Source organism: Sturnus vulgaris, chromosome 14, assembly GCF_052056855.1.
Source record: "Sturnus vulgaris isolate bStuVul1 chromosome 14, bStuVul1.hap1, whole genome shotgun sequence".
Classification (NCBI taxonomy): Eukaryota; Metazoa; Chordata; class Aves; order Passeriformes; family Sturnidae; genus Sturnus; species Sturnus vulgaris.
This window is the reverse complement of record NC_142256.1, coordinates 4,644,961-4,670,928: the sequence shown is the minus strand read 5'-3', so window position 1 is coordinate 4,670,928 and position 25,968 is coordinate 4,644,961. Positions and strand designations below refer to the sequence as shown.

Sequence of the window (25,968 nt, the reverse complement as noted above, 5' to 3'; positions counted from 1 at the left end):
CCCGCCGCGTGGCGGGAAGCGAGGTGCGGGACACCCGGGAGGAACCCGGCAGATCCACAAATCCCCCCCCATCCCCGGTGCACTCCCGGTTGCTGTCGCGCCAGCGGTGCACGTCACGGGCAAGGGCGGTGGGGGCCTCCCGCCAGCAGGGGGCGCGGCAGCGGACGCCGCTCCGCTCCGTGCCCGCGCCCCGCGCGGAGTCGCCGGGAGACCGAGCGCTGCCATGGAGGCGCGCGCCGCGGGCTGCGGCCTGCTCGTATCCACCGGACGCGAGGGGCCGGGCGGGCGGGGGGCGGCGGTGGGGCGGGCAGGCCGGTGAGCGGAGCTTTCCTTAACTGCGGCGCAGAGCGTTGCCGGCGCGGAGGTGCGGGCCGGGCGGCGGGAGCCGTGCGTGCTCGGCCTGGAGCGGCGGGCCGGCCGCTACGGGTGAGTGCGAGCCTGCCGGGGCCCGCCCGGCTCGGGTCTCCGCCGAGCCGCTTCAGCCGTGGTGACTCTCGGGATCCCTGCGTGTTCTCCCGGCGAGCTCCCCCCAGCCGCGGGACCGGCGCTCCGGGGGTGCCTTCCCGTTCCCCGGTGCTCCTCCGGCAGCCGCCCCGGTGCTGAACCTGCCCCAGGGCAGGGAGAGTTCAGCAGTTCTTCATTCTCCCCCGGGGTATCCGCGTCCTGCACGGTCTCACCTTCGCTGCCTTTTTCCGCCTCCAGCCCCAGAAGCTCAGCGATAAAACCAAACATTGTGGCTCTGTACACACAGCTCCTGTTTGTGCTGTGTGAGCAGGGCGTTGCTGCCGAGTCCTTACGAGCCTTCCTACTGTCTGCAGGGTCGTGATTCGCTCCCAGGAGAAAGAAAATGCCGATCCGGATTATATTCCCATCAATAGCCGCTTTAAATGTGTGCAAGGTACCGACTGCTGGGGGGAACGTTGAGAATCCCCTGCTGTTCATCCACAAACCCCAAACTGAGTGGTGTTTCCTGACCTGCCTCCCGAGACACAGTGGGTTGAATCTCTTCCCTGTGAAACAGCAACTCACATTTTATGGAATCCCCTTGTTCCTCATCCAAGCAGGTTGTCATTCCATGCCAGCATGCAGTTGCGAGGAGCTTGGCTGGCTCCAGTGCGTGGTGGGCTTGGCATCACACGGAGCCAACACATGCAGAACCTGGTTCCAGGGTCTAGAATTTGGTGTCAGCTGGTGTCTGTCTCCCAGGCTTCTCTGCTGTGCCAAGAGTTGGGAGCTGTTGCCTTTTCCTGCATGTTTACATCTAAATTTCCATAAGGTCTAGCGAGCTCTCAGCATCCCACCTGTTGGAGGAGGCTTCAGGCCTTGTCTTGGGAGAGCTGAAATAGCAGCAAGTGGCCCTGGGGTGAATCCTTGTAAGGAGTAAAAGCCCTTTTTCCTGAATTTGCTCATTCCCTTGTGTGCAGTTCAGTGATGTTCTGCTGCTGGTCTTGTTCTGTAGAGAAGCTCTGAAGCTCCTTGTCAAGTTGGTCTTTCCCAAAGTAGTTGTGCTGATGGGGAAAAACCATCCAGGTGTATGAGAGCTGTGTGCTGGGAATCTCCCTGGGACACTTGTTGGGAGGTGACTGTCCAGGTTCTCTCTGCCAGAACCGTTAGGAATGTACGGATGTAAATTAGAGCTCTTTGTTCCTGTCATAATTCTCATGGCTGGTAGCAGGTAGGGTAATTATGAGTCTTCAATTACTGCAGCATCCAGTGTCAGCTCTACTGATCCTGTTTTTCTCTTTTCTAGAGGCAGAAGAAACTCTGCTGATTGATATAGCTACAAACAGTAAGTTTCATAAGGGCAGTGGTGTAGCTAGAGGTCCTGTCAGGGAACAGCCACTGGTGCTTGTTTTGCCTTCCAGTCTTTCCCCAGGCTCTATGTTTGTCCTCTGCTCAAACAGGGATTGTTTTCCCTCTGATGTTGTCATCTGGCTCTGTCAGACACTCGGTTGTCATGACAGACAAGGTTTGAAATGCAAATGATTGAAATGTTTGCTATTTTTCTTCCTGCTTTTAGAGCTCTTCTCTGCGAGATTGCAGTAGGGAGGATTCCTAAGGCCAGGAGAACGTGCTGGGGATACCCCAAGCAGGGCAGGGGGACCTCAGAAGCGCAGGGAGAGTAACTTAGGTGCAGGTTTCCATCACGAACAGCACCTGAGGCTGGCTGGGAAGCCTGGGGCGTGTGGGGCAGCCTGGGCTGACTGAGTGAGTGTGTTTGAAGCAGGCTGCAAGGTGCGGATCCAGGGCGACGCGGCGCCGGAGCGGCTCTTCGAGATCCCTGACGAGGAGCGCTGCCTGGGCTTCCTGTCAGAGGTGCAGAGCATACAGGAAGGTGAGCACAGCTGCCCCTGTGAAATCCTGTGAAATCCTCTGCCAGCAGATTCTGACAGGGATGGGTTTTTTCGCAGCTCACCTGAAAGCGTCTCTTCCTGAACCTAAGGACTCAGCCGTGTGGCACCAGGTGGAGAAGAGCCTCACAGGTCTGGCTCCAGGTACAGTTGGCTTTGCCCCAGGGCCTCTGCAGTGCTGGGCTGCCCAGGGTAGGAGCTGGGTCTGGCCCTGCTTCCTTGTCTGTTCATTCCTTCCTGAGTGCTATTTTCACCCTTGTTTTGTGCATGTTAAGCTTCTTCCTGCCTTGACTTGTGGTTAGTGCCCCTTTCTCCCATTTCCCAGGTCACACAGTTGATATATTCCTACTATCATTTGGTTTTTTCTTTCTGTGATACTACATTTTTTCCTCCTTGATCTGGGCTGTTTCAGATTGTTTCTCAGGCTGTTTTTCTTGGATTTTTCATTACAGGAGCTCTGGGGTTTGAGGATGACTTCAACACTCTGAGCCTAGAAGAGAAAAGGAACATGCAAAACCACCAAACGGGATCTCGACGGGAGCCCCCGCCTCCTCCCGTCCCTCAGAATAAGCAGTAAGTAAAGCAGGAGATCTGTTCCCTTTTTTACTTTTCTTCCTAGACAGCAGAACTGTTTCTAGTGCTGCTCTTGCCTCCTTCCTAGATTTCAGCGGGACAGAGAAGGCACGTCCAGAGACCAGCCCAAGGTGACCAACACGATGCGCAAGATGTTCTTGCCCAGCACACAGTCGGGGCAGAGAGAGGGGCTCATCAAACACGTGCTGGCCAAGAGGGAGAAGGCCTACATCAACCTGCACAACTTCAGGTGAGAGCTGGGAGGGAAGGACAGAGCTGCAGGATCTCCTGTGAGCATGGATCTCTCCCAGAATTGGACCCTGGCAGCTGCTGATGAGTTGCAGCTCAGATGGCCAATGAGGATGGTACAGCCCAAAAGTCACCGAGTGTCCGTGGGACAGCTGCTCCTTTTGTCCTCTCTGTGTGTGTCAGATCTCCTGAGCCTTGGTAAGGCTGGAGCAGGTGGGCAGGAGGAGTGAAGCCAGATGTCCCACTGTAGTGTCATGGTGTTAAAAGAGCCAGATGTTTGCTGGTGGAATGTCTTACTCCGAGAGGAGTGTCACTGAGAGTGAGCCACGCCTGGGAGAATTTTCCAGGAACAGCTGAGGGAGCAGGGAAGCCTCAGCCTGGAGAAAAGGAGGCTCAGGGGGGAACATCTGGCTCTGCACAGCTCCCTGGCAGGAGGGGGCAGCTGGAGAGGGTTGGGCTCTGCTCCCAGGGAGCGAGGGAGAGTACAAGAGGAAATGGCCTCAAACCTCGCCAGGAAACGTTCGGGTTGGACACCAGGAGGAATTTCCTCATGGAAAGGGTGGTCAGGCTTTGGAAGGGCTGCCCAGGGAGATTTGGAGTGCCCATCCCTGGAGGTGTGCAAGGAAGGCCTGGACATGGCACCCAGTGCTCTGGGCTGGGGACAAGGTGGGGATTGGGCACAACTTGGACTCGATGACCCTCGAAGTCTTTTCCAGCTTCAGGGATCCTGTGACTTTCAGTTCCCCCGTGGCTGTCATTGCCCCATGCAGGGAACAGCTCCCAGTGCTCCCAGCTGGAGCACTGCTGTGCTGCTGTGGTTTGCATTGTGTTTTCTTTCTAAGAGCTCAGCTGCTTTTGTGTTGTAGGTTCTTTGTGGGAACATGGAATGTGAACGGGCAGTCTCCTGACAGCCGCTTGAATCCATGGCTGGTGTATGACACGGAGCCTCCAGACTTCTACTGCATCGGGTGAGCAGCTGGGGGGACCCAGGAGGGCTGGGCTGGGTTTAGCTCAGCACAGAGCTGAGCTGTGTCACACAGGGGCCTTCTGAGGGCAAAAAGCCATCAGATGAGGCAGCAGCTCAGGGTGAACAAAGTTAGCATGATATCATAGATTTTCCTGGAGGCATCTGCAGACTTCACTCGTTGTCCTCTGCCTGATGTTTCTCAGGGAGAGGGCTGCTGGGGGTTTGGGGTAGGATCTCAAAGGCACTGTGGGGAAATTCTACTGCTTTATTTAGCAAGTGGCCATAAGGAGCTGTTCCTTCAAGGGCTGTTGCTGGAGGTTTCACATTCCTGGAGGAAGAGGGGGATGTGCAGGGGGGCTGGAGGTGCTAAGCTCTTGGCTTTCCAGGTTCCAGGAGCTGGACCTCAGCACAGAGGCTTTTTTCTACTTTGACTCTACAAAGGAGCAGGAATGGCTGGCTGCTGTGGAGAGGTCCCTGCACCCTAAGGCCAAATACAAGAAAGTGAGTTCTGCTCAGTGGCATGGGGGCTTGTCGTGGAGCTGGCATGATGGGAAGGAAAAAGGAAAAGGGTTCTCCCTTTCCTCCCTGTCCAAGGAGCAAGGCCAGGAGTCTGGCCCGAACTGCAGAGAGGCTCCTGCTCCCTCCCCTCCCTTTGCTTCACTTGAGTTTGGGGTGAATTTCTCCCACCTCAGTGAACGGGAGAGCACAGGATATGGCTGCAGGAGGGGGAAGTGACCAAAGCTGTAGATAACGCTTGTGGTCACTTGCAAATTCAGCTCCTGCAGAGCAGACTGGGTGCTGGGCCCTTGCAGCCAAATTCCCTGTTCTCAGCTTTCCTCACTCCACAGACAGTCCCAACACATGTGAATGTTTCTGTGCATAGAGGTGAGCACACAGACTGTGCTCAAGCAGGTGAGGCCTTGTCACTGTTTCAGAGTGGTGGTAGCACAGTTTTGGAGGTGCAGGAAGGTCAGACTGGGCAGTGTTGGCTTAGCACATGTAAAAGATCAGCAGCAGAGCTGAGATCCCCACTGGGACAGAGCACATGAGCACAGTGTTAACCTCTGTGGGCTGAGCTCTGCAGGAGCAGATACCTGCTCAGATCCAGAGAGGCTCTTGGCTTTAGGGAAGGAGCATTCCCTGAGAATGGGTCAGTCTGTAGCTCAGAGATGCCATTGGCTACCCCATGCATCAGGCTCAGGGAAACAAGAACATCTCTGTGCATTCCCCTCTGCACTGGAGGCTGCAGTCAGGTGAGGTGAGCTCTGAGTCTGCACCTGCAGCCTCAGCACAGCCCCAGCTCTGGGCCTGGCTGGAGCACTCGGGGGCTTCTCTGCTTGTGCTGCTTAGAGCACAGCAAGGGCTGAGTCACAAACCTGCTGGGCATTTATTGGGTTTCTCTGTGCCCACCCTGCTGCAGGAAGGGACCAGAGCAGGGAATGCAGTGAGCTCAGCACAGCTGACAGCTCCTGGGGGGGGTGAGAGAAGGACCCCAAGGACCTTGCTGTGGACAGGAGATCCTTTGGGATCCGTTGTTGCAATTAGGGATTGAGCAGAGAACATGAGAAGCAGGGAGAGCCAGAGCAGCAGAGCATCAGGCAGAGCAGAGCAGATCAGAACTGCATTGCCAGTGCCTCTCTGGGAATTCAGGGTCCCCTCTATTTTTGCAGGTGCAAATGATCCGCCTGGTTGGGATGATGTTGCTCATATTTGCTAAGAAGGATCATCTGAGCAATATCAGAGAGATTGTGACAGAGTCTGTGGGCACAGGAGTCATGGGAAAGATGGTGAGTCCCCAAGGCCAGCTTGTGGCTTCCCTGTGACCACGCAAGAAGTGGCACAGGCTGGTTTGGTTCACCTGTGCCATCCCAGTCCCCTCCCCGTGCCTCACCAGCCACCTGCTCCAACCCCACGGGTCCCTCGTGTCCCCAGGGCAACAAGGGTGGAGTGGCCATCAGGTTCATGTTCTACAACACCACCTTCTGTGTCGTCAACTCCCACCTGGCTGCCCACGTGGAGGACTTTGAGCGCAGGAACCAGGACTACAAGGACATCTGTGCCAGGATGAGCTTCCTGATCCCCAGCTCAGAGAGCCTGGCTGAGCTCAACATCATGAAACACGAGTGAGTTGGACCCTTTGGTGCTGAGTAACCCAAGTCCAGGCAGAGCTGCAGCCACAGGAGGTTTCATGCAGATAAGTTTTCTGGCTGATGAAATAATTTGAAGTCCCAAGGGCTGTGGTGTGCTGCAGTTCCTGCAGACAAACTGGTCACCTCCTTGCTGCAGTGCCTTGTGCACCCTGTCCCCAGTGTCCCTCTCCTTGCATTTGTGTATAACCTCCTTTTCAGCAGACCTAAACAGAATACAAATGGTTGGTACTTCTGTAATTAATACTTAAACCATTTAAGAACCAAAAAATGTGGAGTGGATTAGTACAGAAAAAAAACTTCAAATATTAGATTATCCTTGATAATCCACTAATGGAAATGTTGAGGTTTGACTATAAACAGGAAGAGCTTTGGTACTAGCAAGGGGTTTAAATTTTAATCTTTAAATGAAACCTTTATGGAGTAAAGAGTGAGTCCCACGAGTGTTTCTTTAGCTGCTGATAGCAAGAAGGCTGTGGGCCTGGAGAGGAGCAGGGTGGGAGCAGGTGCTGCTGAGGTGTGGCTGATGGCTGGGATGGGAAACAATGTCCAGGAGGTTGTAAACTCCAGGAACATAATTCTGCTGCTGCCAATTCTGCATCAGGCAGTCTTGGCTCAGTGGTGGTGCAGCAGTGGCCTGCTCTGGTTGAAGGAAAGGCAGTGAAAAACCAAAGGTAAAAACCGGGTGTCAGTGAGGGATAACCCTGCAGATCCAGGTACCTCACCTGTCCTGCTGGCTGCCAGCCTGGCTCTGCTTAATGAGCTCCACCACTGCCCTCTTCTTAACCTGAGAAGAGCCTCCGTACCAGCTGGATTTTGTGTGGTTTTGCTTCACTAGAGAGTCAGTGCTGTTCTCTGGCTTTTTCAGGCTGAGACAAACACATTATCTCCTATTAAACCAAGTCTTCAATCTTTAGGGAATTCCAAAGGAGATGGACTTCTGTAGGATCTGCTGTCACTAGAAATTTCTGCTGTGGGACTCAATCTTTAATGTCTCCTTTTTGTCTTCCACATTTCTCAGCTTTAACATGGTTTATAAAGGGGAGCTGTTAACTGCTGACCTGCTCCCAAAATTCTTCCCTGTGAAGGTGAGGAGGCCCTGGCACAGGCTGCCCAGAGCAGCTGTGGCTGCCCCATCCCTGGAATTGTTCAAGGCCAGGTTGGACAGGGCTTGGAGCAGCCTGGGACAGTGGAAGGTGTCCCTGCCCATGAGCTTTAAGCTCATTTCCAAACCAGACCACTCCATGATTCCATGAGTATCTTTGTTTGCAGTGTTGTTATCTGGCTGGGAGACCTGAACTACAGGCTGTGTCTTCTGGATGCCAGTGAAGTGAAGAATCTCATCAGCAAGAATGAGCTTCAGAAGCTGCTGACATATGACCAGGTCAGAGAAATCACTCACATCCACCCCATCCCTGTGAGGTCACCTTGGTTTAGGATGTGCTCTGCTGGGGAGGAGCAGCAGACATGGAGCTGGGGAAGGGGCTGGAGCACAAATCTCAGCACAGTTGGACTCAGTGGTTTTGGAGGGCTTTTCCAGCCTACATAGTTGCATGGCACACTGCAATAAAGGACACAGACATGGACACTGGACCCTGACAGAGCTCTGGGTGTGCTGCTTGCACATCCCCCTAAACAAAACCAGGTTGTCCATACTGGGGTAACTGGGTGACTGGTGTAAGTGTGTCCGTGTCTCAGTGCAGGAGTTCTCTTAAATACAAACTCCAAGCTGAACACAGGCATTTGTAACTGCAACAAAAGCTGCTGTGCTCAGTGTTGTGGAAGAGGTATTGATTTGGAGCCCAAATCTGCTCAGCCAGTTTGACCTGAATTGTCACCTTCCTGCAGCACATGGTGGTGGCAGGTGCCTTTCAGGTGAAGGGTTGCACCCAGGAACCATGAACAACAGTGGTGCAATATCACCTGTGACACAGTTAACAGAAAATTTGGCTGATTGTCCTCTGTAGCTCGTTTTTGCTGTACTGCAGAGCTTCGTGCAGGAATCAGCTGTAGCTTAGGTCTTAGTGAGGAAAACATCCAGGGGATATTTCAGAAGAGGAAAGGGGCAAAGGAGGGTGGTGTCAGGTTGTCAGGCAAGTGCAGTCCTGGAGGCTCTTGCTAAAATGATTGGTGGGGGAGGATTAATGATGGCAATCTTAAGCCTGAAAACTGATGAAAGCATTTAGTAATTAATATTTCCCTTAACTCTTGCTTGATGTTGCCTGCATGCTGTGGTGAGCAGTACCATGCCCATTTATACTTGGTCTGTTTGGAAAACATTCCTTTTGTGTGTTAAAGGTGTGAGGGGCACTTTGGGGGTGTCTGAATCCCACAGAATGGCCACAGGCCGTGGTTGCTGTTCCTGTAGATCTGCTCTCTGACACTGCTGTGGTAGGGGAGGGTTTCTTGGGCTTGGTTTGGTTTGGGTTTTTTTCTTTTTAAAGCTTTTTTTTTCTGCTTTAGCTGAATATTCAGCGCACTCAGAAGAAAGCATTTGCAGATTTCATGGAGGGAGATATTAAATTCATCCCCACGTATAAATATGACTCTAAAACAGATCGCTGGGACTCCAGGTACATTGGCTGCCACTGGGCATATTTACCTATGTCTTAAAATGCATTTTCTCACAAAACTTGATTTCCTGCTTCCTAGAGCTGTGAATACCTGTCAGTGTTATGTTTGGCCTTCTGTTCTTTCCCTCTTCCTGCAATAAGCAGTCCCTGTGTGTTGAGCAGGCACATCCCTTAAACCTCTGTTGCTGCTGGTCCCGCTGGGTGAAGGCAGGTGAAGTGTGAGCTCAGGTGACCCTGCACTGGGGGCTTTTTCTGTTACCAGGGACAGGCAAGCAGGATAAAAACAGAACTGAAGAGCTAAGGAAACAGGTTCTCTGAGTCACCCTGTCCCCTGACTTGCACACCCACAGGGTGGCTGCACTGTGATAGCAGCTGTGGTTCCTGCTTGGTGCCTCCCACAGACATGACTGCATCTGCTGCAGGGGCTGCTCTGAAGGGAGAAACTCCCAAGGAGGACTTTCAGACCATACAGTGATAGAATTTGACTTGCCATGTTTATGAATCAGCAGAGTAGTTAATCTGAAGAAAGATAACCCGGGATTCAGACTTTACAACATAGTAGTAATCACGGAGCAGACTTTCTGTACTGGAAACAATAAGCAATGGGTTGGACTGTGGGCAGAAAGGCCTGGCAGCACAACAAAGTCATGCACACATGGGTTCAGGCCGTGGAAATGGGCTTGACTGAGGATTGTTTTGTTTCCTGGTGCTGGTGGAAAGGATGGGAATTTTATCTGCTGTATTGGGAAAGGGGGAGAGAAATATCAGAATTCAAGTTGGGGTAGGTGACAGGAGTTCAGTCCATCACTGCTGTGATGATGATGTGGGTGGAGGGAAGTGCCTTGTTGGGAAGAGGAGCAGCTTGGATGGCTTGCCAGGACTGCTGGATTGCCCTGGTGACCTGTTCTTCCTTGCAGTGGGAAGTGTCGTGTGCCAGCGTGGTGTGACCGGATCCTCTGGAGGGGAGGGAACGTCAGCCAGCTCCGCTACTGCAGTCACATGGAGCTCAAGACCAGCGACCACAAACCTGTCAGTGCCCTGTTCCGCATTGGGGTACGTCTGTGTGTGTGGGGCAGGATCCCAGCTCTGCCAGGAGTTCCAGGCACTGCTCTGGTGGAGCCAGGGCACCTCTGCTGAGGCTGTGCAGGAGCACAGGTGAACCCAGCTGAGCTGTGCCTGCAGTGGGGACGCTCATCTGGCAGTGGGGGAGTGCTGCTGTTCCCTCCTCCACATGGAGACACACAGCAGCCTGGACCTGCCTGTACCTGTGCTGGGTCATTCACACCTGAATGTCTTCCGTGGAGAGTGGCAGCGAATTTGGGTTTTCTGCTGCAGCAAATGGGGACACTCCACATCCATTTTTGCTACCTCTCACTCCCTGGGTGGCTCAGGTCACAGAATAGGTCAGGTTGGAAAGGACCACAGTGGTTTGTTTGGTCCCATCCCAGAGCACGTGGCACAGGATTGTGTCCAGGCAGTTCTGGACACTCTCCACTGAGGGAGATTTCACAGCCTCTCTGGGAAATCCAGCTCAGTGCTCAGTCACCTACACAGTGAAGTTCTTCCTCGTGTCCATGCGAAACTTCTGGGGATCGCTTCCTGCCCATTCCTCTGGTGCCATTGCTGGGCCCCACAGAGCAGAGCCTGGGCCCTGCTGGGAGCCCTCCCTGCAGACAGGGACAGACAGGGCTGAGAGCCCCTCCCAGCTGTGCCTCCTCCTGAGGGTGAACAGCCCCAGCTCCCTCAGCCTTTCTGTGTAAGGGAGATGCTCCAGGCCCTTCAGCATCTCTGTAGTTTTTGCTGGCCCCACTCGAGGAGCTCCATACTCCTGTACTGGGGAGCCCAGAACAGGACACAGCACTTCTTGTGTGCCTCACCTGGGCTGAGTACAACAGGCTGAGTGTTTAAAGAAAAGCCTTTCTCCTTTCCCTCTGGAGAATGTGAGGAATGCTGCAGCATGCCAGTGCTGTCTCACAGAGGTTGCCTCCAGTGATGTCCCAGCTGTGTGACCAGTGGCCAGACAGACCCTGGTAGCATCTGCAGGGGTGAAATCTGTGTGAGGTGTCACACAGCTTGGGACTGCACACGTGTCTGTACTTTCCCTGCCTTGCAGCTACAGAAGGAAGTGCTTAGAGAAATAATTCACTTCTGTAGTTGTCTCATGATCAGAGAGTTGCTGTGAAAGCCGGCCAGGAGCTTTGCTGAGTGTTTGTTGTCTCCCACAGGTGAAGGTTGTGGATGAGCAGAAGTATCGGAAGCTGTTTGAAGACATTGTTCGGATAATGGACAGGATGGAGAATGACTTTCTTCCTTCGCTGGAGCTGAGCAGGAGAGAGGTGAGATGAAACTGGGATCACTCTCACTGCCCAAACACAGCAGCCTTCAAAGTGCCAGAACTTCTATCACAGACTTTGTTTCAATACAGGATTATAGGAAATTGAACTTAGCCTTTATCTTATGATCAGTAATTGGGTTAGCAAGGATGTGTTGTCTTGGCTCCTTGGCAGGACTTCTGTGAGGAATTCTGCATTGGGTGGCTCCTCTCAGCCATGGGGGCCACTGCAGAGTCTGTGGGGGGCTGGCCATGGGCCATATCCTGGTCACTAATATCACTTGATTTCCCTTTGCTCTGCAGTTCGAGTTTGAGAACGTGAAGTTCCGCCAGCTGCAGAAACAGAAGTTTCAGATTACCAATAATGGGCAGGTCACCTGTCACTTCTCCTTCATCCCAAAGCTCAATGACACCCATTACTGCAAGCCATGGCTTCGGGCCGAGCCTTGTGAAGGTTACCTGGAGCCAGGTGAGTGTCCTGCTGTAACCCCCCAGCCCATCTCCATTCAGCCCTTCCCATCCTTCCTGTGTCCCACCTTCCTCGCCATCAGTCTTGTCTTTTCTGTTGTGGCCTTTGTCCCTGCCTTGTGTGTCTGTCCTTGTCATCCCTTTTGGAGAGTGTCAGTGTGTCCTTGAGGGCTCGGCTGTGTTGCAGATGAGAGCACAGAGATCTCCCTGGACGTGTACGTCAGCAAGGACTCGGTCACCCTGCTCAACTCTGGCGAGGATAAAATCGAGGATATCCTTGTCCTGCACCTGGACAGAGGCAAGGACTATTTCCTGACCATCAGTGGCACCTACCTGCCCAGCTGCTTTGGCACCTCGCTCGAGGCCTTGTGCCGGATGAAGAGACCCATCCGAGAAGTTCCAGTCACCAAACTCATAGACCTGGTGAGTTCTGGAGCTGCTCTTTTCACCCAGAGAGGCCTCATTCCCTTCTGATTGCTCCCAGAGCAGGAGCAGTGCCTGCAGCTCAGCTTGTCTGTGCTGGCTCTGAGCTGAGTGACTTCACAGAGCTTGAGGTGCTCTTTTATTCTTCCCATCTACCACAGCTGGTGGCTTTTGACAGCCTGCACTTCATCCCTTCTTTCTGAGTAGGCTCTAAATATTGTTTGATGGGACAAAAATGCAATCCCAGCACCTCCTGTTGGTGTTATTGGTGCTGGCAGGCTCAGCTGGGTGGCACTGCTGTGTCATAAGAGATTGTGATAAGTGTTTGGGGTCCTCTCATCCAAGGTGTGATGAGTGCCCTGGGGCCTTTTCCTTCTGGGTGCATTCCCGCTGCTCAGGGGAAGGAGCACGCAGGAGCAGGAGGACTGAAGGAAGTGTGTGGTGTGGGTGTGGGGTGCTGAAGGACACAGCTCAGCAGATGAGCAATGTCACAGCCTCTCTGGCCATTTCCTCCCACACCAACCACAGCGAGAGATAATGCCTGGAGTGAGAGATAGCTCATCAGGGAGATCTCTCTGTGGTGCAGGGAACTGTTCCTCCCCCCAGCCTTTGCCAGCCCCCAGCATCAACATTCCTCCTCCCACGGCTTGTTGTGTGTGTGTGAGAGAGGGTGCAGTGGTGCCCCAGTCACCTCTTGCCCTTTGGGACTCTGAGCTGTTTCTGGGCTTGTCCATTTTGGGGATGTAATTCTGATTTCCAGGCTGCTTTCATTCATCTCTCCTTGCTGCCTTACCTGGCCATGTTCCAGTGAGGTGCAGCAGCTCCTGAGTGCCAGTTCATGTCCCCATTCTTGTTCAGCCAGGAGAGTCCTTTCTTTCTGTCCACCTGAAAGCTCAGCCCCATTGTTTGAGTCTCTCTGCCATGTAATACCTTTCCTCTCCTCTCCTATCTCACACTCTCACCCTTACATGAAGGGTTTTGTCCAGTAAGCTGCTGCTTTTCCACCTCTGTAGATTTGCCAGCTTCCACTCCCATTGCTTCCCCATTTTCTTATCCCTTGAGCACCTCACCTTTGGGATTTCAGTGTTAGTGTCTCATTCTGTTTTTTCTTGGCACCTGCTTTGGGTTATGGAAAGCCTCTTGAAGAACCCCTGTCAGGAACAGGCGAGTCTTGTGGAGCAGATCGTGCTGGAGGCTCAACCAACATCAGGGAGAAATTTTTCCCTGTAAGGGTGGGGAGGCCCTGGCACCGTTTGCTCAGAGCTGCCCCATCCCTGGAAGTGTCCAAGGCCAGGCTGGAAGGGGCTTGGAGCAACCTGGAATAGTGGAAGAAGTCCTTGCCCGTGACAGGAGGGTGGAATGAGATGAGCTTTAAGGTCCCTCCCAAGCCAAACCAGTCGTGATTCTGTGGAGAGCTGAGCAGCCAGGCTCAGGTAGGGGTGAGGTGGAGATGACTCACAAACAAAACATGCAGGTGGCTGTGTGCCCTCCCAAACCTGTGCCTGTGGCCCTGCCCTGTGCCCAGGAGAGGAAGCTGTGCCAGCTCGTGTTCAGAGCAGGCTGTTCCCGGGAAGAGCCCGGTCTGTTGTGGCTGTGTCAAAGCTCAGGGAGCCTCCAGGGGAAGCAGGCACTGCAGAGGCCTCAGGGGACCCTGAGATGCTGCTCCCTCCTGGTGTCCCTGTGCCATGGGAGCTCCCAGCTCAGCCTGGCAGTGCACTGGGGCTGTTCCCACCCTGAGAGGTTGATCTGGCAGACTCAGCATGGACAGCCTGCAGACCCCATGAGCAGTGTCCAGCCGGCCCTGCCTGCACAGGGATGGCTCTTTGGGGATGCTGAGGGCTTGGCTGTGCTGCCTGAGGGCTTGGCACACTCTTCTCTGTGCTGTGCTAATGCTCTTAGGCTGCAGCAGCAGCAGCAGCAGGGTTTGAGCACAAACCCTCATTTCCCTGACTGTTCCCAAAGCTGCTTAGGGGCCCTGTGAGCTCCACAGCTGCCACACACACTCAGAAACACAGATTTAGCCCAGGGAACATTTTGTCTCTGGCCTGGTCATAAGGGAAGGCGACTGAAATAATACAGGAACAGTGATTCTGACCAGGGAGCTCCTTCCTGGCAGACACATCTCACCTGCCCAGGGCCTGGCTGTGAGCAGTGCTGTCCAAGCCCCTTGGAGGGGTTTCCAGGAATCCTGACAGGCTGTGCATCATATGAGCAGGATTGTTGCTAAATGTGGGCAAATCTCTCCCACAGGTTTAACTTTGGCCACGTCAGCAAAATGTGTGAAGGACCTGGTGTTCAGTGGGTTCTTGTAATACAAATTAGGCTTCTGCCTAATCACAAGAGTTAATCCAAGACTGCTTTCTCCCTCTTAACCACACTTTTTCCTCTCCTCTCTTTCCTGCTGCTCTCAGGAAGAAGACAGCTTCTTAGAAAAGGTAACACAAGCAATTGCTTTGTGGCAGTCTGCTTCTCCCTGGTGTGTTTGTAAAGAATGAGAGCTTCTCCCTCGTTTTCTGTGGCAGAGGGAAGGGGAGGGGAGCACAGAGGGGACACAGCTGCCAGCAAAGCTTCTTAGCACAGCTGTGGGCTGGATGAGAGCATGGAGAAGCACACAGTGACCCCGGGGCCAAGCCCAATTGAGATGTTAAAGCTCACCGAATTTGCTTTGGGGGAAAAAAGGTTACTCTCCTGATCCCGACAGCAATGCTCTATATTCCCAAAAAAAAGATTGGCAGCCTTTGACATCCCTCTGACCATAAGGAGGGGTTCACCACAGCATCCTGTCAGACCTATGGGAAGAGGGCTGGAGTAGGAAACTCAGGTGTTTTGTTCCTTCTCTCTGGCTGTGTCCCTTGGAGGAGGATGTTCCTGTGCCTCCTGGAGCAGTGGAGCCACACTGCCCGAGCGGGGTCACTGCTTCCCTTGGCACCGTGCTCGGTGCTGCAGCCGAGCAAGGACAACGTCCTTGGGAGAGCGAGTGGGAGATGCTGGGGGTGTTCATGCTCTCCCTGCACTGGTTCTGACTCTTGGAACTGGTTTGAACTGGTTCTGCACTGCATGCCCGGTCTGAGTGAGTTGTTCCTCTCCGGGCTGTCAGCGCAGCGGCAGAGTGAAAGCAGGAGAGGGAAGGGGGGGATCGAGCTCTGCTGTTTAACCACGTGAAGCTCACTCCTGGCAGAGGAGCGGGGAGGGATTTTGGTGCTTTGGGAGCATCTCCCAGCCGGGGAGGACGCGGCCGTGCCCGTTCCTGGCAGGCGGCAGCAGAGGGCGCTCGGGGCCCGGCCAAGGCACCCGCCCGCCCCTGCGCTCCTGCTCCTCCTTCCTCCCTCCTGCTCCTCCTTCCTCCCTCCTCCTCCTTCCTCCCTCCTTGCTCCTCCTTCCTCCCTCCTCCTCCTCCTTCCCTCTCTCCTGCTCCTCCTTCCTCCCTCCTGCTCCTCCTTCCTCCCTCCTGCTCCTTCTTCCCTCTCTCCTGCTTCTCCTTCCTCCCTCCTGCTCCTCCTTCCTCCCTCCTTCTCCTCTGCCCTGACTGCCTGGGATCTCCCACGTGGGGGTCTCCACACCTCTCCTACTCATGCCAAGGGCTGCTCCAGTGATGCCCTGGCACAGGGGTTTTCTGTAGAAGAGCTTCAGCCCGGGAAGAGTGTCCACAGCCCTGGGAGAGGCTCTGCAGCTCTCCCCCTTTCCCTCTTGGAGGAATTCTGTAATGCTCTTGCCTGACACGCTGCTTCCCGACCTCCCCAGTGCCTGCTGAGCGAGGCAGCCATGGCTCCATCGACTGGCAGGGTCAGACCTGGTGCTGTGCCATGTGGCAAGTGGGGCTACTGCCCGTGCCAGCAGGGCTTGTGTCAACCGAGGGTGTCCCTGGGCACAGCAGGGAAGGTGCCCCTGGCTGCTGTCAGGGGCTGTGTGTGCTGCAGGGACAGCTGTGGCAGATGTTGCCTCAGCTGGAGTGAGGTGCTGTCTGTGTGGCTCGTAGACTCCTCTGCTGGTGGCGGGGTTGTGTCCTGCTTGTGCTGGTTCCTGGGTGCTTTGGCAGTGCTGGGCATGGCTTCTTCTTTGGAGGTCACAGGAATGTGAGTGATCATGAAGTGAGAGTAAAGTCAAGCCAAGAACGTGGATCCAGTTAAAGCTTGGTGTGATGGAGACATCTGAGCCATGGAGCTCCTCAGCTGCTCCACAGGAGGAACAGCAACTGTGACAATGGTGCCACGTACTCTGTGAGAGCTCTCCTTGGGAAAATCGGGGAAGAAACTTCAGGAGCCCAGGAGAGTTACAGAGCCCTGAGACCAGCCCGGAGCCAGGGAAGGCTCCAGGGGGATCAGTGGGGCCAGGAGGATCAAGGGGGGATCAGTGGGGCCAGGGGGATCAGTGGGGTCACAGGGCTGGGCTCCCCAGCGTGGCAGCTCTTGCAGCACAAGCTCTCGCTGGCTCCCAGCCCCTGCTGGCTGCAGGGTGGGAGCTGGGCTGGGCCAGGGCACCCTGGGCAGCCAGAGCTCCCTCCTGGGGGGCTGAGGGGGCTGGGGCTGCTGGAGAGACCGGGCAGGTTGTTCCATGGGGCAGCAGGAGGGCCAGGAGCTGTGGAGCAATGGCTGGTGCTGTGAAAGTGAGTCAGGGCTAGAGCACCCCAGGTCCTGCTGCTTCTCCTACCAGGGACCAAGGCAGAAGGGACTGAGGTTTCCCTGGGCCCTTTTGTGCTTTCTCCCCAGGAGAAATCCATCCTGCAGATGGGCTCCCTGGACAGCGAGGAGGCAAGTGAGGTGCCGCTGCAGGTGCCAAAGGAGATCTGGCTCTTGGTGGATCACCTATTCAAGCATGCCCTGCACCAGGTGAGAAGGAGGGTGAGGGAGAGGGCCTCTGCCACGCTGTGTTTCCTCACGAGCACCTGGAGATCAGCTCCGGTTTGGTGTTTGCAGGGCAAGGCTTTTCCCTGTGCTGAGGCACTGGCTGGGTGTCCTGGGATTCACCATTCACTGCGAGTCACCACGTGCCTTTGTGGGGAAGGTGACTTACTCCATCCCTGTGCTGTTTCTGACAGGAGGACCTGTTCCAGACTCCAGGCATGCAGGAAGAGTTGGAGCAGATCATTGACTGCCTGGACACCAGCATTCCTGAGACAATCCGTATCCTTTGTGATGGATCTCAGCTCTCGGGGGAGCTTGGCTGCCACCTTTACCTGGCAGGGTTCCTGGCAGGGATGGGCTCCCCTTGGGCCCCCCACAGTCTCTCTGAAAGTTGAATCTGTGCTGGCCAAAGCAGCGGGGGGCTCTAGAAGCTTCTGCAGAGCTGTGCCAAGCACCAGAGCTGGGATACTGAGGAGCATAGTCTGGAGAAGAGGCTGATGGAGCAGGGAGCTCTGTGACCCAGAGGGTGATGCAGTGCAGGGGGGATGGAGCAGGGTTTTCCATGGCTGGGGGACAGTGGAGGAGAAAGAGGGGGAGAGGTTGGACAGGGAACTTGTGTGACCTCCATTGAGATGAGCGTCTGGGGAGGGAGGGGATCTGTGCTCAGCATGGCCCTTGATTCCCAGCGGTCCAGCGGGCAGCAACCACTCTGTGGCTGAAGCTCTCCTCATCTTCCTGGAGGCTCTGCCAGAGCCTGTGATCTGCTATGAGCTGTACCAGCGCTGCCTGGAGGGGTCCCACAGCAGCCGGCTGTGCCGACAGGTCTGGGGCTGTGCTGATGTGTGGGGCTGTGCCGACCCGTGGGGCTGTGCTGACCTGTGGGGCTGCTGCCAGCACAGGGAGCTGTGCCTGTGCTGTGGCCCTGAGCCTGCCTGGGCCCTGCTCCCTTACCTGGGGGCTGCCAGTGGCTCTGGGAGAGTGGGCAGCTCTTCCAGAGAGAACCCGAGTGATTCACACGGGGAGCAAGGAGGGGCCGAGCTGCCCCTGGTCCTGAGGGCTTGAGCTTCTACTCAGAGCTACAATTCCTGTCCTTCCATGGAGGGCTGTGCATGGCTCTTAACAGCTGGTGGGGCAGCAGGCCAGGCCAAACATGTCCCTGAGCAGAGGGGAAAGTTTTGGGGCAGCGAGAGCTAAGATCCAACTGGAAACAAGCAGGAAGCAGCCCCAGGGCAGTGGGGGCGTTTTCCTGGTGACAAGGCTTTTTCTTGAAGCAGTGTCACCAGGAGCCACAGCTCACAAGTGGCATCAGCACTGGGCTGCAGCTGGGGGAGCTTCCTGACAGCATTTCCCTGCAGGTGATCCTTCAGCTGCCCAGCTGCCACCGCAACGTGTTTCGGTACCTAATGTCCTTCCTGCGGGAGCTGCTCAGGTACTCGGTGGACAACAACGTCAGTGCCACCATGATCGGTGAGTGTGGTTCCTCTGCAGCCCTCGCTCCATCCCAGCTCCTCCTGCACCTCCCAGGCTCTGTGTTCCTCAGCAGTGACTGACTTTACCTGCCCCCACAGCCGCCCTGTTCTCCAGCCTCCTCCTGCGCCCTCCGCCCAACCTGATGGCCAAGCAGACCCAGCAGGACCGCCAGCGTGCCATCAACTTCCTCTACAGCTTCCTGCTCACCGGGGACGAGGAGTGACTCGTGCCAGCCGTGTGCCAAAGCCGGGCCCGTGCTCCAGCCGGGCCTCTCAGCTCCGAGGGGTAAAGGCTGGAAGTTCTCCAAGTGCCGTGTTTACAGCTGGAAGGGACATTCCCCCTCCTTGCCACACCACACTCCACACTGCAGAGGACCTGCACGCTCACTGCACTGCCATCCACCTCTGAGCCTGCAGCCTCCCTGCAGGGCCAGGTGATCTGTTGATACCTGAGCACGGTGCCAGCACCCATCCATGGCACAATCACCAGTTCCAGGTCACGCTTCTCTGTCACCCCCATCTCCCAGGAGCTGCTGTGGACAAGGGTGGGGATGGCTGGTGCTCTCGGTGCCAGGTACTTGTGCCGGTGCCTACACCACCCCAGACTGCAGTGGGACATGTGCCACCCTCTGCCACGCAGCCCTGCCAGCCCTGATGCCATCACTGTGCTACGGACCGTGCTGAGCCAGGAAGGTTGTTTGGACATTCGGCCTCTCCCCCTCGGCAGGGCCTTTCCCCTTTCCCTTCCCTGCCAGGACACAGGGCCTCGGCACACGGGTCTGTCCCTGCAGCCCCCACTCTGCCTTCACTTTCCTCTCCCTTCCCTGCCCCAGCTTCCCCCGAGGACACAGCATGGTGGGTGGCTCGCAGTGACCAGAGTCAGGCAGAGCCACGAGCTGCTCCTCCTGGGCTGTCCTGAGCAGGATGGGACCATCATCCCTCTAGCCCAGCCTGCAGTGTGGGGCTAGGACAGGCTGGGTGACCAGGTGCCACTAGACGGAGTCCATTCTCTCCTTCCTGGGGTGCTAGCAGAGGCTGCAGGTTTGGGGGAGTGAAAGGAGCCAGAAATGCTCCTGGGAGTCCAGAGGAGCAGCTGGGGGGCCGTGCAGGGGCCTGCAGTGCAAGGGTCACACACAGCTGGCTGAGGGGGCAGCCCTGGGGCTGGGGACTGAGGCTACAAGAGTGGCCTGTCCCGCTGAAACACTAAGAGGCCTGCGGGGCCACGTGGCCTCAGGTGAGGGAGGCCAAAGCCAAGGGGAGGGGTTGTGGTCACAGAGCCCCCGCCAGTGCCTGGGCTCAGCCCAGGGGTCGTGTGGCCCTGTGGTCCCCGTGCACTGGCTGAGCTGCTGCGGGCTCCCCTCCCTTCTGCCTTCTTCTTTTCCTTAAAAATTTTTAAATTACATAATTTATTGGGAAACTGTCTGTTCCAAATAAACCTCCATTGTGCAAGGCCTGGGGGCTGCGCAGGGCACGCCAGCCCTCCCTCCCACAGCTCTGCGCTGTCAGGGAGCCCTGCCTGCAGCTCCAGCCTCCTCCAGGGGCAGCCAAGGGCTGGGCTCTCCCCCAGCCCCTCCAGCGGCCTGCTGGGCACAGCTGGGGACAGTGGCACAGGGTCCCTGCCACCGGTTCCTGCTGGGTGCATCCCTGATGTGCCCATCCCACCGTGGGTGGTGGCCCATGCCACAGCAGGACGGAGATGGCACCAAGTCGGGCCAGGTGCAGCAGGGGCCGGTGCCCGTGTGTGGCACACGGCTTCGGCAGCCCTGGGCGGTGATGCCTTGGTGCCCATGGCCCTGCTGGGCCAGCGGTGCTGGAGAAAGCCGTGCGTCCTGCGGCAGGAAATGGCGGCCGGTGTCATCCCCATCTGCTTCCTGCCGGCTCCTTGGGGCAGGGCCGTGCCTGGGCAGCTGCTCCCGCGCTGTCACGGAGGCCAGAGCAGCGCAAGGTGCCGGCATTGTTCCTGCAGCCACCACATTCCTGCCACTGCCGGCGGAAATGCCGAGCGAGAGCAAAGGCCCGATGCTCCCTGGGGATGGGACAGAGCCTGGGCCTGCCCATCCTCCTTGCGAGGGCACAGGGATCCCTGTGGGGGACCCTGGAGGCTGTTGGGGTGCAGCTCCGGGGGTCTCGCTCGTGCTCCAGCCCACCATGAGCATGGGCCCTGAGGGGTGGTGGTGGTGCCCAGGTGGTGGGGCCGGAGCAGCTGGCACTGTCCCACAGCCACCCTGAGCATCCCTTTGCCAGCCCTGGGTGGGCACTGAGCTCTCCCTGTTCCCCTGGGGACAGCCGGAGGTTCCCCAAGGACCGCAGGGCTCCTGTGACTGCTGAGCCCTGTCCCAGTGCCCCTGGCATCCCTCTGCCTGCTCAGTGAGAGCCCATCCTTGCCCTGCCGGGACAGACCCTGCTTGCACGGCCAGGGACAGGACTGCCGTGTGTCCCCAGCCCTGCCCTGTGCCCCCTGCCCGCTCTGCCCCCGCTCCTGTTGCAGTGCAGGAGCTCTGGCACTGCCGTGGCACACGAGGCACAGGGAGCACGGCCGAGCTCAGCAGCTCCCACCTGCCTGTGGGCAGCTGGCCAGGCCAGGAAGAGCCAGAGATTCCTTAGGTCTCCCGGCCCAGAAGCCTTTTCCTCCTTCCAGGCTGGCCACAGCCCAACCAGGAGATCCTCCCTGGCCTCCTCCTTCCAGGCTGGTGCAGGAGGGCTGGGGTCAGGGCTCAGCTGTGCATCCCCTGGCTACAGCCCAAGCGTTTGGGGCTGGGCGATGCCTGGGGCTGTGGGACACCGCTGCTGTGCTGGCACGGTCACTCCAGGGTCTGCTGGGCCCCCAGTGCCAGTCCTGCCCGTGCCCAGGCACACACCTCACCGAATCTGCCTGCTCCTGCCGCTGGGGAGGCCGAGCACGGGCACCGAGGGGTGCTTTGAAGCACGGGAGGGAGCCCTCCCAGTTCAAACCAGTAGCAGCAGCACTGTAGGCTGGCAATGGAGGAACGATAACCTCCCCAACATCCCAGAGCTGGAGCTGGAGGGGGCTGTGGCACCGTGTCTTGCCCCATTCTTGCTCTGGGAAGCTGCTGGGTCTGGAAAACTGAGCATGAGGGCCAGGAGAGGACTGGGCAGTGAGCGGGCAAACCTTGCCCACCCACCCAGACCATCATGGGGCCACCGGCAGTGGCTCCTGGGGTGGCCGTGGTGGGGATGGCAGGGTCTCAGGGCAGCTGGCACTGGGGCAACAGTGGCTCGCAGAGTCCCACCGGTGGCCATGGCTCTCAGTGTCCCCCGTGTCCCGGGGCTCGCAGTGTCCGTCGGTGTCCCTGGGGCTCGCAGTGTCCCCCGTGTCCCCGGGGCTGGCGGGCCGTTCGGGGCGCGGTGGCGGCGTGGCCGCAGCGCTGGCGCGGGGCCGGGCAGCGCATCCCTCCCGGTCCCGGCGGATGAGCTAATGGAGGCCAGCTGGGTCCCGGCGCTTCCCCAGCCCGCAGCTGCAGCCCTTCCTCTCCTTAACCCCCTCCCCGCCGGCACTGCCGACCCCCGCCCGCAGCGTCCCTCGGGGGCAGCCCCTGCGAACCCTGAGGGGTTTGGGAGCCCCGCATGGGCACCGCGTGTCCCAGCCACGGCTGGGCTGTCCTGTCCCGTGGGATCCCAGTCCTTTGCAAGGCTCAGCCCCTCCTCCTCACCTTCAGGGTCCTGCAGGGGCCCTCAGTCCCCTGAGCCTCGTCCCCCTGGCCCCCACATGGGCCTTGTTCACACCCAGCCCCATGGGGTGGGGACATCGAGATGGGGGATGCACGGATGAGGACACGTAGGGAGGCATGGTAGGGATACAAGGGACAGGGACGGCAGAAACAGGGATGCCAGGGATAGCAGACTGAGCAGGGATGCCCAGGAGGACCAGCATCCCTGTGCCCTTCCAGCATCCCCTCCTCCATTTCCCAGCCTCTCTGACCTGTGTTTTCCCACCCTCTTTGCCAATTCCACAGGCTCAGCACGTGGCTTCACTCCTTGCCGAGCACCTTCTCTGCCAGCAATACTCTGGGGAAGGGGCTGCCGAGGCCCAGCCATGACCCCCAGCGCCTACAGACAGCCCCAGGAGTCAGCAGAGGGACCTGAGATCCCTCCCCACCAGCAGGAGAGCAACCCCTACCTGCCCTTGCAGAAATCAGCATTTACTGAGTTAATAATCATAACTCTTTATTATAAAGATGTATTTACACAGAATAAATTTTTACAGACAGGAGACAATCAGCAGGGCCCAGCTCAGAGCCAGGGCCCCTCCTTTGGTGTATGACAGAGCTTGACAGAGACCCCAGAGCCCCCGTTCCTGCTGTCCCATGGCTGAAGCAGAGGGGCCCAGGGCCCCCAGCGTGTCCTGGGTGGGCTCCCCACTGCTCCACGAGGTGGGTCTGCCAGAGGGAAAGGGAGGGCAGCTCACCCACACGGTGTGGGATGAGCACCACGGGAATAAATAGAGCCAGGACAAGCTGTGCTCCCCCTGGCGTGGGGGTGGCAGGCAGGGCTGGGGCAGGACCCCGAGGAGCTCACAGACCCCCGAGGAGCTCACAGACCCCCGAGGAGAAGCTGCTCCGCCTGACAAAGTGCTTTGCGCATAGCCCGCGGTCCCAGCGGGCCAATGCCCGAGCCGGCCCCGCGCCCACCGGGACAGGGCAGCCCTGGCCCCTCCGCAGGCAACCCCCGTCCAGCCGGCCCTGCTGCCCCTGAGGAGGGGCAGGGAGCACCCACAGTGCCAGACTGACACCGGGGCCACCAGGGCCAGCCGAGGGCTTACAGGGGGGAGCCCAGGCTCGGGGCCGGAGGACGAGCAGAGCGGGCGAGAACGCGGCGCGGGCGATGGGAGCCGTGTCCATGGCCGGCCGACGATAGCCCTGCAACGAGAGCAAGCCCAAGCACACATGAGTTCCCTCAGGACACCCTCATGTCACGGGTTTCCAGCATCCCCCGTGCCCCACTGATCTCACCTGGCTCAGAACGGCATGGGGCCCTTGTGGGACAGCCGGGGCCGGGGCCGCCGGGACCTCCGCCAGCCCCCGGGCCGCGGGCCGGCCCCGCGCCGAGCCCCCCGCGGCCGCACCAGCCTCCGGGTGAGCCCGTGCTGGGCATCCTTCCCGTCCGGCGCCGTCCCCAGCGGCCCTGAGGAGATGAGAACAGCGTTAGCCACGTGTCCCCCCAGGCAGGACAGGGACAGCGGTACCTTGGGGCTGCCTGGCCCTGGGCCGGCCGCTTTCCTGGATTGTCCCAAACAGGAGCCACCACTGCCGAGTGCTTCCTGCGCCGGCCACCTCGTGTGGCCACGGCCACCAGCCCCACCGCGGGGCACGGAGCTGCTCAGCCTCCGCCTGTGCCCCCAGCCCTGCCCTGTGTGCCACCGAGACCCTCAGCCCCTCTCCCTGAGCCGGGCCCCGCATCCCGGTCGTGCCGGTGCTCTCGGCAGTGCTGCCGCTCCCGCGGGGCCCTGCCTGGGATGCTCTGGTCCCTGAGCACTTGTCCTGCTCCCCTGGGCGCCTGTTGGGGATGCTTCGGTCCCAGCTCTGGTTCTGGGACCCGGCGATGCCCGGGGCTGTCACCGCCGCTCCGGACGCTCCCGCTCTGCACGGGACCGGGGGATTTTGGCTCCAAAGAAAGCGCTTTGTGTTTCCCCAGCCCAGCAGCAGCGGATCCAGCGGTGCAGGCGGGGATTCCCCCCGCGCCCTCCAGCCCGCGGCCACCCCTGCGCGGTCCCCACGGTCCCCTCTTTGTCACTCCCTCCCTCCCTCCATCCTCCGTGCCAGCGCGGGGTCCCCGCTGGGTTCCGCTCTCACCGGGGGCGGCCAGGACGAGCCCGAGCAGGAGCAGCAGCAGCAGCAGCGGGACCAGGAGCCGGCGCGGCGCGGCCATGGCGGGGGCGGCGGGGGCGGCCGCCGGGGGAGCCGCATTTGTAGGCGGTGAGAGCCCGGCCCGGCCCCGCCGCCTCCCGTCATCTGGCCCCCGGGATGGGGGGAAAGTGTCCGCCCCGCCCCGCCCCCCCGCCCGGACACCTCCGCGGGTTTCCCCCGCTCCGGGTTTGCTGCTGATCTCCTCCCGGCGCATCCTCCGGGGATTCCCTGCCCACAGCCCCCTCATCTCATCCCCTGTGCTCTGAGACCACCCCAGCTTGTCCGGGGACCCCCATCCAGCCCGGATCTGGGACCCGCTCCCAGCCTAGCCCCTGCCTCTGTGCCCAGCCCGCTCCAGGACCCCCGCAGAGCCTGGATCCATCATAGCCCCTTCTACTCTGCTCCGGGACCCCCCTCCCAGCCTGACTCCCAGATTCTGGGACCCTCCACTTCACCTGGCTCACGCAGCCCCTGCCAGCGTCCCCTTTCCCCTGGCACCAAGGGGCAGGGGGCTGTTCTGCCCCCCTACAGCCCCCCCAGCCAGGCAGTGCCTGCGGAGGGGCCGGTGTGTGCTGAACTGCCCACAGCCCCCATCCCAGCGGGGAGGACGGAGAGAAATCGGGATTCACTTGGAGCCCAGGGGGAAGGGAGAGGTGGGAAAAGGGGTTAAGTTAAGGTTTGGGGGTTTTTCTCATTCCTGCTCTGATTTGATTGGTGATAAATATATAAAAGGGGAGATTTAGATGACATATTGGGAAGAAATTCTTGACTGTGAGGGTGTGAGGCCCTGGCACAGGGTGCCCAGAGCAGCTGTGGCTGCCCCTGGATCCCTGGCAGCATCCAAGGCCAGGTTGGACATTGGGGCTTGGAGCAGCCTGGGACAGTGGAAGGTGTCCCTGCCACGGCAGGAACTTGGAACAAGATGAGCTTTAAGGTCCCTTCCAACTCAAACCATCCCATTATTCCACGATTCTACGAAATTCAATTAATTTCCTAAATCCAGTCTGTTTTACCTATGCCTACACCTGGTGACAGCCGGGTCCTTATCTCGATCTTTTTGTTGTGTTTTCCCTCAGTTGAGCAGGGAGTGCTGCAGCAGTTTTGGGGGCACCTGGCCAGGGGGGAACCCCACAAAGGTGGAGGACAAATACAACTGCACCCTGAGAGAGCCCCTGCCAGTGGGGAGAGGGGGTGGCACCGACAGGGAGTGGGGGCAAAGAGGGGAATAGGGGGGTGTGAGTACATGGGGGGGCTCAAGGAGGGGCTGGAGGCTGCATTGGGTTGTGAGGGGAGGGTCTAGAAGGGGCTACAAAAAGAGAGGGGGGATGTGAGGAGGGGGGACACCCTGTGTGTGGATACCATGGCACAGCCCCACACGTGTCTGTGGTACCACGGCAGGGGCACATCCCCTAAACTTATTCCAGCCATGTTGGCTGTGACCCCTCGCCCCAGGCACCTTCTCCTGCAGTGTAACCCTAACCACTAACCTTAACCCTTAAACCTGACCCCAACCCTAATCCCTAACCACTAACCTTAATCCTTGACCCCGACCCTAACCCTTAACCCTGACCCTGCAGCCCCCGCTTCTGGCACAATGTGGGCTCAGCACTCCCCGCCAGTGCTGGGCACCCCAAAGTGGGGATGCTTCTTCAGGGGGACCAGGAGCGGCAGCCTCGCCCCCGCGGGCCGGCTGCCGAGCTCTGTGGTGCAG

At 58.2% G+C, this 25,968-nt stretch overlaps 2 protein-coding genes across 4 annotated transcripts; one reads left to right on the top strand and one right to left on the bottom strand.

Annotated features, from left to right (window-relative positions):
• The first annotated feature begins 192 nt into the window (after positions 1-192).
• Positions 193-19,798, top strand: OCRL (OCRL inositol polyphosphate-5-phosphatase). 3 transcript variants are annotated; one of them, XM_088173341.1, is made up of 24 exons: positions 193-256; positions 347-426; positions 819-898; positions 1,751-1,789; positions 2,228-2,335; positions 2,412-2,495; positions 2,804-2,924; positions 3,013-3,174; positions 4,040-4,141; positions 4,527-4,641; positions 5,811-5,927; positions 6,073-6,263; positions 7,560-7,671; positions 8,751-8,860; positions 9,778-9,913; positions 11,086-11,196; positions 11,496-11,661; positions 11,848-12,083; positions 14,495-14,518; positions 16,790-16,909; positions 17,119-17,203; positions 17,619-17,746; positions 18,280-18,391; positions 18,493-19,798. In XM_088173341.1, the coding sequence occupies exons 1-24, from the start codon at positions 224-226 to the stop codon at positions 18,615-18,617; spliced, it is 2,697 nt and encodes an 898-aa protein (XP_088029467.1). In that variant the 5' UTR covers positions 193-223; the 3' UTR covers positions 18,618-19,798. The 3 variants fall into 3 exon arrangements, with proteins under 3 accessions (XP_088029467.1, XP_088029466.1, XP_088029468.1); XM_088173340.1 differs by having other exon boundaries at positions 209-256; positions 2,225-2,335; XM_088173342.1 differs by lacking the exon at positions 14,495-14,518 and having other exon boundaries at positions 209-256; positions 2,225-2,335.
• Positions 19,799-23,368: 3,570 nt separating this feature from the next.
• APLN (apelin) lies at positions 23,369-24,279 on the bottom strand. Its single transcript, XM_088173368.1, has 2 exons — positions 24,204-24,279; positions 23,369-23,535 (listed from the first exon to the last, which is right to left on the bottom strand). Exons 1-2 carry the CDS (start codon positions 24,277-24,279, stop codon positions 23,369-23,371), a joined length of 243 nt encoding a protein of 80 aa, XP_088029494.1.
• Positions 24,280-25,968: the final 1,689 nt, after the last annotated feature.

Excerpts from the sequence above, each read along its gene's own strand:
- OCRL (XM_088173340.1), top strand. The coding sequence starts at position 224 with ATGGAGGCGCGCGCCGCGGGCTGCGGCCTGCTC. Across the intron at positions 4,642-5,810 it reads CTAAGGCCAAATACAAGAAA|GTGCAAATGATCCGCCTGGT; the intron begins GTGAGTTCTGCT and ends CTATTTTTGCAG. Across the intron at positions 18,392-18,492 it reads CGTCAGTGCCACCATGATCG|CCGCCCTGTTCTCCAGCCTC; the intron begins GTGAGTGTGGTT and ends CTGCCCCCACAG.
- APLN (XM_088173368.1), bottom strand. The coding sequence starts at position 24,279 with ATGGCCGCGCCGCGCCGGCTCCTGGTCCCGCTGCTGCTGCTGCTGCTC. Across the intron at positions 23,536-24,203 it reads GCTCGTCCTGGCCGCCCCCG|GGCCGCTGGGGACGGCGCCG; the intron begins GTGAGAGCGGAA and ends TCATCTCCTCAG.